Source organism: Lepus europaeus, chromosome 2, assembly GCF_033115175.1.
Source record: "Lepus europaeus isolate LE1 chromosome 2, mLepTim1.pri, whole genome shotgun sequence".
Classification (NCBI taxonomy): domain Eukaryota; kingdom Metazoa; phylum Chordata; class Mammalia; order Lagomorpha; family Leporidae; genus Lepus; species Lepus europaeus.
Genome location: NC_084828.1, coordinates 130,407,096 through 130,422,078, shown reverse-complemented (window position 1 = coordinate 130,422,078; position 14,983 = coordinate 130,407,096). Strand labels below are relative to the sequence as shown.

General features: G+C 45.3%; 1 protein-coding gene across 1 annotated transcript in view; it reads right to left on the bottom strand.

The window, feature by feature from the left end:
* Nucleotides 1–14,983, bottom strand: part of CLRN1 (clarin 1) — a 38,368-nt gene that overhangs the window by 12,083 nt on the left and 11,302 nt on the right. Inside the window, exon 2 of the mRNA XM_062178512.1 lies at nucleotides 534–713. Within this exon, the coding sequence (XP_062034496.1) occupies nucleotides 534–713 (180 nt within the window). The remainder of the gene's footprint in view (nucleotides 1–533; nucleotides 714–14,983) is intronic.

Below are 14,983 nucleotides of genomic sequence, written 5' to 3'. Positions count from 1 at the left end.
TTTTAACAGGGTTATAAAAATTTTACATACTTATGGGGTACTATGTGATGTTTTGTTACACATATATATTGTGTGATATCCAATCAAGGTAAACATATTTGTCCTTTCAAACATTTAACATGTTTTTATAGTGAAAGTATCCAAAATTCTACCTTCTAGGTTTTTTAAGTAGAGAAATATAAAGTGCATTACCATTATCTATAGTCACCCTACTATGCAAGAGAACCCGGAACATCTTACTCCTATCCAGCTCTCAGGAGTACTCACCAGTCAACCTTCTCCCATTCTCCCGTCCCAGCTCCCTCCCCAGCATCTGGCAACCACCACTGTGCTTTTAATTTCTCTGTTACCTACAAAGATATGATTAGTGCCAGCACCACAGTCATTCATATAGACTACAGTAATGTAATTATTGAAGTCCCTTTTTTTTGGAGAATTAGGATATCTCCCACTTTTTGCTGTCAGATAACAGTGCTTCAGTGAACATTCAAGTATGTACGTATTTGTCTTCAAAGACAGGACTTTGTACTTACCTGAAATGAAAGTCAAAAGATACAACCCTAGTGGACCATGCAGAGTTTCGAAGGGTTTGCCGAAAGCGTTGTACATGAAGAAGGCTGTCCCCACCATGGTCAGAACGATAAGGATTGTGGAGAAGAGAATGACATTGACGTGGATGCTCACCGGGATTGCTTTGAGCAAATCTGGGAAAACTGCAGAGAAAACAAGAATTAGAAGGCATTTTATTAGCAGCACTCTGCAAGTATAATTAAAAAATTAAATCCCTCTTTTTTAATTTAAAAATCGCTAAAATCCTTCTGATTAGTACATTCTCACTTACTAATTTACAAGGGATTTACAAAAAGGTTTAAAGATAGGATCATTTTCTAGAATCACCATTAAAAACTAGAAGAAGGGGGATTTGAGGACTTTTTTTCCTGCCCTTGGTCACATGTAATTACTTAAATAAACAATGCTGATTTTATAACCCAAAACTATACATTTTGATTATCAAACTTTTAATGACAGTTCTCAGTAATGTTTAAAAAAATATATTTTAACTTTAATGGCATTTTAAGTTTGGGGATATCTGGGGGAATTCAAACATCAGGTTTTTGCTTTTGCTTTGTTCCCGACCCCTACCCCTTCAAAATGGTTTCAAGCCCACACCAAGATTAAAGAATGGGATATCTTCAGTTAACTTCAATATTTCTATGTGGCACAAAGCTGTGGGAAAATAATTTCTGGTGCTGCAAGACATATTTCCCATTTAGAAAACATGCCAACCTGTTTCTAGATTTTGTGCTCAGGGCAGGTTCTTGTTAGACTTTCTAAATGGAGGGTTTCTCTTCTCTCGTGAAGCATTGGCATCAGCAGTGCCAGCAAGACCAGTCTGGGGCGGTTGAGTCCAGAGATTTAGCAAGCATTCTATTTATTCAGTCCCTACTAGGCACCAAGCACGGTTCTAGGTGCCATAACTAGCACTTAAAACAAGGTGAAGTCCCCCTTGTCTCATGGGACTTATAACCTCACAGGAGTAGAGACTGGAGGCAAGGAAGCAAGCAAATGCATGAGAGAGCTTTTCCTCAGAGATGACCACTATATGGGGCATGCACTTGGCCTAACTGTTAGGATGCCCCTGCTGGGGTGCCTGGGTTTGAGTCCCAGCTCCTCTCCATATTCCAGCTTCCTAGTCATGCATACCTTGGGAGGCAGCAGGTGATGGCCCAAGAGATTGGGTTCTTGTTACCCATGTGGCAGACCTGGATTGAATTCCTGGCTCCAGGTTTTGACCACCAGCCACTGTGGGCATTTGGGGAATGAACCAGCAGATGGGAACATAATATTCATTCATTCATTCTCTCACTCTCTCTCATCAATTAACAACCAAAAGGATGGCCACTATCAGTAACGTCCCCCCTCCCACACCTCATTTCCCCTTTAAGAGGCACAGTCTCTTCCTCAGTCCCCTTAAACGTGGGCTGGCCAGGGCTCCAGGGCGTCAGTTCCAGGCCTTGCCTACCAGAGGACCAGGAGCGTCTGCCGCTTTTCTCTTGGGAGCTTGAGTTGCCAAGGAGGAAGTGCAGGCCCCTGGAGGAGCCCTGCGGCGGCGGACATAGGAGAGGAAGCTGCCTTGGGTGTCCACCCAGGAAAGCCTCCAGATGACTGCAGCCCAGCCGCTGGCTAACTGCCAGGGCAGGGGAGAGAGACCCATGCGAGGACTGCACGGCTGAATTCGTGCATTTTTGTTTTAAGCCCCTGAACTTTGTGGAGGGTTGTTATGCAGTGGGAATGATAAGACACGGTCAGCTCTCCAAGTCTGCAGCTGCTGGTGCAACCAGCCGTGGATAGAAAATATTCAGAAGAGAAATTGCATCTGTATTGAACACACAGAGACTTTTCTCTTCTTGTCAGTATTCTCTAAACAATACAGTATAACAACTACTGATGTGTAATTTACTCTTTAGTAGGCATTGTAAGTAATCTAGAGATGACAAAGGGTATGGGAAGATGTGCATAGGTTAGAAGCAAATGCCAAACCTTTTTATGCCAAGGACTGGAGCATTCGTGGATTTTGGTATCCACGCAGGGATGAATTTAGAATAAGTTTACAGTAAAGACCAGACTCCCTACCAGGATTCCATGGCTTCAGTGATCTGATCCCCACAGAACAATCCCACTTCTGCCTCCCCAGTTCATCAGGCTGCCCCTCACTGGCTCAGTGTCCACAGATACCTAGGGAAGGCTGTGCTTGCACGTGGTCACAGCTGCTATGGTCCAGTAAGACAGGGAGCTGAGGCTTGGAATGATCTGGTGCGTGGATGGTCAAGACACTTGAGCTGAAACCTGAACGCTGAGAAGGAAGATGCGCGTAAGAGCCAGGGGAGGAGCCCTCCTGGGAGAAGGAGCACAGGGCAGCAGAGCTGAGCTAGCACACAAAGCCTGCTGGCTGCTGAGATCCTGATAGGGAGTCCAGTGTTTATTCTAAATTCACCGGGAAGTTGCTAGAGGGCCCTAAGTAGGAGAGTGACACCATCTTCTTGCTGATGTCCCAACGCCACTCTGGCTGCTGAGTGGTGACTCCAAGGGAGTGGCAGAGGATAGCAGGGGGCAGGAAGACCTGGGGGAAGCTATTTGCAGAACTAGAGATGGGAGTCTTGCCCAGGGTGGTGGGAGGCTGTCAGGTTTGAGAGAAGATGGGATTTGTCAAAAGAGAGGACTCAAGGATTACTGCCAGACTTTTTTTTTTTTTTTAAGATTTGTTTTATTTATTTGAAAGACAGAGTTACAGAGAGAGGTAGAGAGAGAGAGGTCTCCCATCTGCTGGTTCACTCCCAGATGACCACAGTGGCCAGAGCTGCACCGATCCAAAGCCAGGAGCTTCTTCCGGGTCTCCCACACGGGTGCAGGGGCCCAAGGACTTGGACCATCTTCTACTGCTTTCCCAGGCCATAGCAGAGAGCTGGATCAGAAGAGCAGCAGCTGGGACTAGAACCACTGGCGCCCATATGGGATGCCAGCACTTCAGGCCAGGGCGCTAACCCTCTGAGCCACAGCGCCAGCCCCCACTGCCAGACTTTTGCTTGAGCCATCGAATCAACGGTCATGCTGTTAGCTGAGATACTAAGGTACTTCAAAAAGTTTGTGGAAAATAGAGTTAAAAGATAAGTTTATTTTGGTGCAAAAAATGGAAATCATGCATAGTTTTTCATAATATGCATTTTCCACCGACATTTCAAAGACCCTTTGTAAACAAGCAGAAGGAGCACGTTTCGGTATCCAGGCAGGAAGTGAAGCAAGAATTCTGTTTTAGCCATTCTAAGTTTGAGCTGCCTTTAAGATCTTCAAGTACAGTAGCAAGTAGGATTTATCTGCTGGAGGGCCCAGGGAGAAAACTGAGTGTCAAACAGGGCTGAGACCAGCTGAGGCAAGCAAGGTGCCCAGGGCGTAGAATGTATAAATACAGGTAGCATTGGGGGCCAGCCCTTCATCTGTGCGTGGCCCAGAGTATATGTCTCAAAGGTTCCGTGCTCACTGCCTTCATGGCCTCGTCCTAGTCTGGGCCCTGGTATTAAAACTCACTGGAATGGATGTCACCTAGGGAGGAGCTGTGGAGTTGAGAAGGGTCCCAGAAGGAGCCCTGGGCCTCCTCCTCCTTGTTATTCTTTTAATTGTTAAAAATATTTATTTGAGAGGGAGGGAGAGATGGAGGAGGGAGAAAGAGGTAGGGAGGAGGAGGAGAAGGAGGAGAGAGAGAGAGAGAGAGGGAGGGAGTGAGGGGGGAGAGAGAAAAGCAAGGAGATTTTCCGTCTGCTGGTTCTCTCCCCCAGAATGCCTGCAATGGCTTGGGTGTTGAAGCCAGGAACCCAGAACTCAATGCAGTTCTCCCATGTGGCCAGCAGTGACCCAGTTACTTGAGCCATCAGGGATGCTGTCCAGGTCCATGTTAGCAAGAAGCAGGAATCAGGAGCTGGCTCCAGAAGTACAGCCCAGGTACTCCAAGGTGGGATACAGGCTTCTTAGCCCACGTCTTTTTTTTTTTTTTTCTAAGATTTATTTTTATTTATTTGAAAGGCAGAGTTACAGGGAGATGTAGAGCCAGAGAGAGAGAGAGGTCTTCCATTCCACTGGTTCACTCCCCAAATGACCACAATGGTCAGAGCTGAGCTGATCCGAAGCCAGCAGCACAGGAGCTTCTTCCAGGTCTCCCACATGGGTACAGGGGCCCAAGGAGCTGGGCCATTTTCTACTGCTTTCCCAGGCCACAGCAGAGAGCTGGATCGGAAGCGCAGCAGCCGGGTCTTGAACCAGTACCCATATGGGTTGCTGGCGCTTCAGGCCAGGGCTTTAACCCGCTGCACCACAATGCCAGCCCCTTAACCCATGTCTTAACTGCTAAGTCAAACACCCTCATTCTGTGCCTATTTTGTAATATTTTGGAATTTTACTTTCACCTTTTCACAAGCATTGCCTACTCAGTGAATACATAAATAACTTTTTAATAACTAAAAGAATAATGCAAGACACAAATCCCCATGACTGTTATAAATGGAAAGAGACTTAAGAAACATCATCCATATGCAACGTGTACATATTGTTTGTAGATATGGTCTGTGATTTGAAGAAACTACTTGGAAAAAGGTTTGAGATAACTAGGGAACATTGAACGTGGACTGGGGATTACATGAAATTTGGAATTGCAATTGATTTTATTGGTTTCATTAATGGATGGGTAATTGGATGGATAAAGATAAAATATGATTTCTCGGCTCTGTTTGGAGGAATCAGGGAGCAGCAATGCGCAGGTTAAAAGTTCACAGGGGCTGAGCTCCTGTTGTCAGTGACTGCAGGGTCCACTCCTCCCCACTTTCCAGGCACATGGCAGCCTCAAACTACCAGGGGCAGAGCTGGTCTTAGACTGCACTCCCCGCACTCTGGTGTTTCCAAGGGCTGACACAGCGCAGCCACTAACCTGCTGTTCTTGCACTGGGTCAGCTGTTATAAAAAAAAAAAATACTTGCTCCCATCCAGCTCCCCACCTGTAAAAATGTGTCAGTCTAATCATCTCTGCCAGGGTAGCTCGATTACACCTGTGTGAAAATTGAGAGCTGTTACCAAATTGAAACAAATGCAAAAAGAAGATGCACTGGTTTTCTTTCTGGAAAGAAAAGCTAGAAGCCAAAACCATCGTGTAGAGCATTTTTATTTGTTATGAAGTCTCTTTAAGTTCCCAATGCTACATGTTATGCTTCTATTTTATTTATTTATTTTTTCTCTCCTTCTCTCTTCTTAAATCAAAAGTCCTTGCGTTGAGGGCAGGCGTTTAGCCTAGCAGTTAAGGTGCTTGCATCCCATGTCAAACTTGGCTTTGATTCTTGGCTTTGCCCTTGATTTTAGCTTCCTGTTAATGCAGATCCTGGAAGGCAGTGGTGATGGCTCAAGCAATGGGCTTCTAGCCTCCCTCATGGGAGACTTGGGTGGAGTTTCCGGTTGCCAGCTTTGACCTTGGAATCATTTGAGGAGTGAACCAGTAGATGGAAGATTCTCATTCCCTCTCTCTCCCTCCCTCCTTCCCTCACCCACGCCGCCCTCTCCCTCCGCTCTCTTTCTCCTCTCAAAAAACAAAAACAAACAAAAACAGATATTGGGAGTGTTCCTTCAGTGATACTGGATATTGTCTAGCTAGGGGAAAGATTTGTTTGGTTTTTCTGTTCTTTTAGGTTTAGGATTAGGAAACAGAAAAAGCATTTGAACATTCTGATCTGTGGAGGAGTTGTCATTAATCCAGTAAGTCACTTCTGGCCTCCAGGAAATTACTTGATTAGCTGTTGACAAGTGAAAGAGACTGATTTACTAAAGCGGGCAGCGGATGCCACAGTGGAAGCACGGCATTGGTCTATGTGTTCACAGTATGCTCCCCGTCTCTGGTTCTCTGAGCACGGATCCCCTCCACATGTCACCTAGGGTGTCAGCGGTTCTAGTTCTCATCCTGAAATCACCCCAGACCCCAGCTTCCCTTCTTTCCTCTCCATTACCAACAAACTTTGTTAAAGAGCAATGTAGAATAATAAGAATAAAGTAGCCAGTAATTACATAGCATTTGCTTTACATGTATTTTAATGCAATCAATGTATAGAACAATGCCATCATTCTAACTGCTCCTGCCCTGTAGTCAACCCATCCCCCACCTCCAGCCCCTGTGTGTGTAACCTTGTAAGGGCCAAGCATTTTCCAAAGCACCAGTGCCATTTGCCCTTCTGCCAACAATATACGGACATCCCTGTTTTCTACATTCTTGCCAGCATGTGGCAGTTTTTTAGAAAATGATAGCCTTTGGACAGGTGTGTAGTTGATCTGATTCCGGTAATTTTATTTTTATTTTTTTAATTTTATTTAAGTTATATAAATTTCATGTATTTCATATACACGTAACAGGGTAATACTTTCAATTTTCATTTCCTGAATGGCTAATGATGCTGAGCATCTTTTTGTGGGCTTATTTACCTCCCATGTATCATTTTTGGTGATGCATCTGTTCTCTGTGTTTATTATTATTATTATCGAGTTTTGAGAAACCTTTATGCATGCTGGCTATAAGCCCTTTATCAGATAAGAAATTCACAACCTTTCTCCAAGTCTATCGCTTGTCTTTTCATTCTCTTATCAGTGCCTTTTGAAAAGCAGTTCTTATTTTTATGAAGTCTAACTTATTGATTTTTTTCTTTTATGTATCATGCTGTACATGTCAAATCTAAGAAGTCTTTGCTTAATGCAAGGTCACAAATATTTTCTTCTATGATTTTCTTCTTCCAGATTTTAGTTATAGGTTTACGTTTAAGTCTGATCTTTTTTTTTTTTTTTGGATATGGTACAAATTTGGGTAAAGGTTAATTTTTTTTAATTTGCTTATGGATAGTTCATTGTTCCAGAACTTATGAAGCTAAACATACACTTAACATATGACCTGACAATCCTATTCCTAGGTATTTGCCTTAGAGAATTGAAAAACATGTGTCCATACAAAAATCAGGACTCAAATGTTTACACTGGCATTATTCATATTCACCACAAATTGGAAACAATTTAATGTGCTTCACAGGGTGAATGGATAAACAGGCTATGGTCTTTCCGTATAATAAAAGCATAGTCAGCAATGAAGAGAAACAGATGACCGTCACACACAATAACCTGGAGAGATCGGAAATGCATCATGCTAACTGAAAAAAAGACACAAGAGACTGCCTATTGTGTGATGCCATTCATGCAACCTTCTGCAAGAGACAGAATAATGAGGGCAGAACATAGCTCTGTGGATGCTCCGAGTGGGGTAGGGGAGGCGGGGGAGCTTTAGGGGTGACGGAAGTGTTTTATATCTCCACTGAGGTGGTCATTACAGGCCTAAATGCATTAGTTAAAACTAATAGACCTGTACAACAAAAAAGAGTGAATTTTACTGACTATACATTGCATGCACAATACACCTGACTTCACACAGAAAGGGGCAGGAGGAACAAGGCGTGGGACAACGGTTTTTTCTAGAGATGTGACAATGTGGTACAGAAGAAGGAAGAAGAAAGGGCTTCCTGAAAGAAAGGAGAGCTGCGGCAAGAGGCCGGCCCCCCAAGTCCTCGCCCACCATGGGCCAAGAGCAAGTAACAAGCTCCTGTTTTCCACTGCAAAGTGAGGATGTTCAGTGAGACAGTCTGGGGAAGGGGTGGGCATCTGAAACAAGACAGGAGGCTCACATCCCAATTCCCTTTCTAACTGTGCACCCCCACACTTTGCTTTCTTTATAAGAAAAAAATGTGGGTCCTTTGAAAAGTTTGTGGGAAAATGGAGTTAGAAGATAAAATTTATCTTGGTGCATTTTTTTTTTTGAAACTTGTGTGTAGAAGGCATCCTCACAAAGTTCACAAAAGCTGTGTATTATACATGAATTTCAAAATTTTTTGCACAAAAAAACCAACCTTTAATCCATTTTCTATAAACTGGTTGAAGGTGTCTTGTAGACCTGAGACTAATTTTCCATCAAGTGCGGGGATCACTGTCGTCAGGGTATGAAGTCCTGGTGCATAGCAGGTGCTTGGCAGAGGGTCCCCAAGTTGTCTCTGCCTGGGGCCAGTCCCACCACCGGTCCTGATCCATCCCTTCTCACCTCCTCGCAGGTGCTGTGAGGAAGTGTTGCCTCTTCTCTCGGCCACATCATCACTTCCCCTCCTCTATTGGATCAGTCTCATAAATATACAAACATGCAGCCCTTGGCTCATATTTAAAAAAAAACAAACTCATTTTCCTCCAGCTATTGCCCCCTTACTCATTTCCCTTACAGCAAAACCCCTCAAGGAGTTGCCTCTAATGTCAGCTTCTTCCTCTCCTGAAACCACTGCACTGATGGCGCATTTCCCAAGGCACCGAGGAGTGCCAAGCTGCCAAACCTCACTCTCCGCTCACCCCCTGGGGACGCTTCCTTTCCCCGGCCTCCGGACACCCCACTCTCCTTGTGGCAAACCTACCGCACTGGCTGCTCGCTCAGCCTGCATTGCTGGTCCACCCTCATCTCCTGAGTCGCCCAGAAGATGTTCCTGGGCCCCTTGACCACTCCCTCTTCACCTCCTTTCTCGGTGCTCTGTTTATTCAGTGTGGCTTTTCGTAGAAGCACTCTCAAATGGAAATAACCACAGCCCACAAATCCCCCTGAATTCCACACCCTGCATGTCCTCCAATTACCTCTTTACTGTCCTGCCTGGAACATGGACCAGGCATCGCAGTGAGTCCCAGACCGAAGCCGTGTTCTTTTCCTCATGCCTGTTCCTTTAGCCTTCTGCACTGCAGCTGCTGGCTGTTCTAGAATCTTCGGCACCCATCATCCCTGACTCTTCCCTCTCTCTCACATCTCACGTTCAATGCATCAGGATCAACCAGTGGCACGGTTTTCAGAATCTGAGCGCTCTGCACCTTCTCCACTGCTCCACCCTAACCCAAGCCGCCCTCACCTCTCGCTTGAATGATGGTGAGGACTTCCTAACCGGCTTCCCTAATTCCACCTGCACTTCCCATCACTTACTCTCAACCCAGCAGCCAGAGAGAGCTTTAGGAAATGAACTGGTGGGGCCAGCCCTGTGGCGCTGCAGGTTAAGCAGCTGCTTATGACACGGCATCATGTATCAGAGTGCAGCTTTGAGGTCCAGCTGCTCTACTTCCAATCCAGCTCACTGGTAATGTGCCTGGGAAAGCAGCCCAAGTACATGGGTCCCTGTCACCACATTATAGACCCAGATGGAGTTCTTAGCTCCTGGCTTCAACCTGGCACAGCCCAGGCTATTATGCCTTTCACATAAAAATCAATCTTTTAAAAAAGGAAATAAATTGGTTTATATCACCCTCCTGTTCAGGTCCCTCCAGTGCAATCCCCTCTCTACCTAGAGTGCAAGTTGACAAGGCCACAAGTGATTGGGCCCCTTGCCACACCTCCGTCTTGACCTACTACCTGTCTTTTTGCTCACTGCACACCCACCACTGGCCGGTGCCCCTTACTCCCCAACTCCCATCCTTGTTTTTATTGTCCTCCACAGCAATTATCACCATCTGTGACACTGTACACTCCCACTTATTTGTTCATTGTTTGCTTTCTCCACAACACTAGGGCAGGAATATCTGTTTTATTGGCTGCAAGGTTCCTAGTTCCAGGGAACACCTGGCACAATGGAGATCAGGATTTTTCACCATTTTATTATTTTACTTTTCATTATTACCTCCCCCTCCCCCGCAAAGTTGGGAGTCTTTTTTTTGACATTTTTCTTGATCACCCTGCCCATGAAATTGTAACCCACAAATGATGTTGTGTATTTCTTTCTCTGTCCTATGTATACAGGCATTTATCTTTCAAACTGTAAGGGAGTTTTTTTGCCCCTACCCCAAGATCTACTTTTAGTAGCTCTTAGTATGTTTAGTAGCTCTTCAGTAGCTTTAGTAGCTCCCTTGGTAAGACTATTGCTCCCATTGAGAATCCATGGTTCTCTCGGACACATGCATGTTACATGAATGTGGTCTGCTTTGAGCTGGACATGGAGACAGAATGTGCTATGTTTAGCAGGTCTGGGGTTTCCTGGTAGAAGCTGGTGGGTCAGGTTGAAGGCAGTTAATGCCAATGGGTGAGGAGGAAAGGAGGAAGAGGAGCAGGAGGGGGCGATCCAGGGCCAGAGAAGTAGAGGAGGGCTGGCGGCATCAAGTGAGAAGAGATTTTTGGTTAAGAATCAAGATTTTTCCTTGTGGAGCCATTTCTGGGGGGTGGGGGGCAGTAGCACCAGAAACTGAACTGAAAGGGGTTTGGGAGGAATCCAGGGAAGTGGAGGTAAAATAGAGTAGTCAGAGGGGTAATAGGACCCTGTGTGTTTTTGTTTTGTTCTTTGCTTTTAGAAGTTGAAAGAGCTGAACTGGCAATGGAATGGAATTTTAAATCCCTTTATTAAATGGAAAATTTTAATCCACATACTTGGGGGATTGTCAATTATTACATGGAAACTGACTGCTGTTTAGTAATAGGTTTAAAGTTTGGGATTTGGAGAAAGAATGTTTCTCAAACCTGAACATGACAGAGCTTTGTTGTTGTTGTCGTTGTTGTTAGCAGAACAGGATGAATGGAGGAAGATGGACTTGCTCCTTACCCTGTTTTTTTTTTTTTTTCTTCCAGTTTCTCCAAAGACCCAATTGCCTTTGGAGGCACTTTCTTATTTTTTGGTGGACAGCATCATAACATGACAACCTAAATTATGAAAATAAAAATTTGACTCCTAGTCCTATCAACATAAAAAGTAACTTTTCTGTTCTTTTTTCTCCTTTCAAATTTTTTGTCCATCTTATTCTTTATTTCCTACATTACTAATAGGATCATTATGCAGTTTTGATATCATATTCTATTCTTTTTCTTTAAATGCTTATTTACCTACTTGAAGGGCAAAGTACATAGAGAGAAGAGGGAAAGAGAGAGAGAGAGAGAGACATCATCCATCCTGAGAGTTCACTCCCCAAATGACTGCAATGACCAGAGCAGGAACAGACAGAAGCCAGGAGCCTGGAGCTTCTTCATGGTCTCTCACATGAGTGCGGGGGCCCAAGCACTTGGGGCATCTTCTGCTGCTTTCCCAGGCACATTAACAGGGAGCTGGGTAGGAAGTGGAGAAGCTGGGACTCAAATGGGTACTCATATGGAATGCTGGTGTCTCAGGTGGCAGCTTAAGTATCAATACCAGCCCTCACATTCTATTCTGTCCACTCAGAATACAAGCTTTTTTCTATGTTGTATGTGTTACCTTCGTAACTATCATTTAGGCAACTATATGAATTATTTTTTTCAAATGTACTTTTCATTTTTTTTATTTGAAAGGCAGAGGAAGAATCTTCTTCTATCATCTGGTTTACTCTCCAAAGCCTGTAACAGACAGGGCTGGGCCAGTCTGAAGCCAGGAACCTGGCGCTCAGTCCAGGTCTCCTGTGTGGTTGTCAGGGACCCAAGTCCTTAGCCATCATCTGCTGTCTTCTAGGGCGCGTGTTAGCAGGCAGCAGAGTAGCTGGAACCTGAACCAGGCACTGCAATATGGGATGCGCTGTCTCAAGCAGTGATGTAAGCCACAGAGCCAAATGCCTTCCCTGGGTTGTTTTATCAAACTAACAACCTACTGCCCATGTGGTCGCTTACTATAGTTAAGTGTTATAGTCTGTGCCTTCACAAACGACTTGAAACACAAACTTTTTTCTTTTTTATTACGAGGATGGTAATGAATGGGAATAACTTTTTGGATGAATTCCCAAGAAAGAGATGACTTGGTGTGGTACAGAGTCCTTGGCAAATTAATGCTAGGTTATGGCAAAGAAACAACATAAGCTAGAGATCAGGAGGGCTGTTTTGTAACACATGGATTAAAGTGTTTTTCAACTTGATTCAAAGCTTCATTCCCTTCTGACAAGTCTGGAGAGCAGAGATCTCTGACAGAATAATCCAGGCAGAAACCGAGAGCTAGAAGAAATTGGGCCCGGGGTTCACTGGCCTCATAGCCAAGCAGAGGGCCCCTGAGTCTCAGAAGAGAGAGGGTGCGTCTCGGCACCCTCCCGACTCCAGTCTGCTGCTAGGAAGCAGGCAGCCAGAAGTTCGAGACTGGGGGAGAAAACACAGGTGCAAGACTCTGGCCGTCAGAAATTGGGCCTCCTGACGTCATTGGTGGGGTGGGTCCTTTGGGCTGTGTCCACAGGTGTCTGCCTTCCCCGGGCTCAGGGATGTCTGGTGAACCAAGTGTTCAGTTTCCCAGAGAAGGCAGAAGCTCTCAGGAAACCCCTCCAGTTTTCAGCCCTGTGGCCCCTCACCTACATCTTGTCCTCGGCCACTGTGTCTCACCTTCTCTTAGTGAGAGAAATGGGACTTTTTCTTCCTGTCCCAGGCCTGTGCTTTCAGAGCCATCCTGCCCCGTCTTCCCTGGGGTCTTTGCAACCCATTGCCCACCGCCCCGTGCATCTTCAGCCGGCTCTCCTACTGCTCTACCACCTCAGCTCAGAAGCACTCCCAAGATCTTCCTGTTGCTCATGTAAACACGCACACACACAGCCCAGCCTTGAGACTTCCCCAGCTTGTTCCTGACCTTCGTCTTTCCCCGTCCACCCCCAGCCCTTGTGGCTGGGCCCTCCCTGCCTCTCTCTCTCTCCCTTAGCTTCTGGAGGGCTTTCCCTCCTCCCCATCTCCATCAAAGCTGCTTTGGGAAGATCCGCTGTGACCTCCTGGCTGTAGCATTCAGGATTTCAGAGATATTTCTCTGGCATCCTATTGGGCGGATGTCTCCATGGTGTTTAGGAGGTGAATGTTAGCTGCTTTAGGATGGCCGCTTCACTGTGAGCGGCTCTCTTGCCTCCTCGCTCACCATTCCCTGAATCGCTTTGCAATCCCTCTCTCCGCCCATCCATATGGGTGACTTCCAGGACACACCCGGGTCCACCGCCTCGAGTGAGTGCCCTCCCTGGGAAACTGCACCTTCAGCTGTAGTTCAATGGCTGTTGCTGCCCACGTCTCTCTCTACCCCACGCCTCTCTCACATTGCCCAGATTTGTGTAGCTGATGGGCAGCTCTGGTTGTGGTGTGACAAGTGCAACCTCAAATTAAACTTGACCCCAAACTGTTTCATCTTCCCTCTAAACTTTTGTGTTCTACATTTCTTATCTCAGGGAACTATAACAACAGCCAACAAGGCCCGTCGCATTCTGGTCACTGCCTCCCCTGGAGTCGTACCTTCCTCCTCCTTGCTCTCTCCCTCACTGTGAGCTCTTTGTCTTTGCTCTGCTCTTCCTTTACTTGGAATGATTGTCAATGTAGGCTAGTGACCTGCAGGTTGTCCTTAAGAACTTTCCTCTGGTTTCCCTGTGCCATGCCCTCAGAGAGAGACTTTTCTTTTTGAGAACTTTCCGAACAAACACAATAATTGTGAGAGTGATTAGTGCTATTCAACCATGGATATTCCTGACTGGGCTCATGGGAGGATTGCAATCCTGACCCCTCTGAGGTTAGATGTGGCTGTGTGATATGCCTTGGCCAGAAAAATATGGGTGGAAGTGGTAGTCCCAGTTCCAGGTCAGAGCATGTAATTGGCAGCGAAAGAGCCCTCACAGTCCTTCCTCTGTCACAACCGCCAACATTCTACATCGACCTGTAGCTGATCTCTGAAATCATGACTGTGAGCAAGACACACATCCATCTCCATTTAAACCCAGAAAGTTTGGTTTTACTTGTTATTAAGACATAGCCTTGCCTGTCCTGACTGATATAGAGCCATCAGTTATTTGAAAACACTTCTGCTAGATTCCAAGTTGTTGAACAAGCACTCTCTATTCCTCTTACATCTTCCAAACATAGAAGAAGGCTTAGGCACATAGTAGGTACCCAGTAATCCTATTGGTGGGAGGGTGTTTGACGGCACCTCTGCTCTTTAACTTAGAAATAATTTGTGTCTTCCGTGTGAAGTCAAGCTGTTTTAGGTAGCTCATTGGAGAGTCACAGGGATGAGAAGCATTTGTTTGTACTAACTGCAAAGTACGCCCCTTTATTGCTCACCATTAATCCTTATTTTATTTGATTTCTCTAAATGTATGACTTTCATTTCCGTTGTCTTAAAATGTATTTTATCTCTGCTGGGTTCTTATGTTACATTTTATCCTGAAACTTTATTCTCCTCTTTTCTAATGCTGACTTCAGTCCAACAGTCAAATATGTTATCCCACAGATCTGAAAACATGAATTAGTAAATTTAATCTAAATCCATATTTAATAGGATTTATCTAGGAGAAACAGGTGGTTGGAATAGAACAAACCGTCAAAGGAAAAGGGCTGGAGACACTTAGGGGAGGGTAGAGAAAAAGCTAGGCATTAACTGAGAGGCAACATGGCAAGTTGGCCCGAGCACAGGAAAGTTTGGGACTAGTCTGTTTTTGCCATTTGCCTCGCATG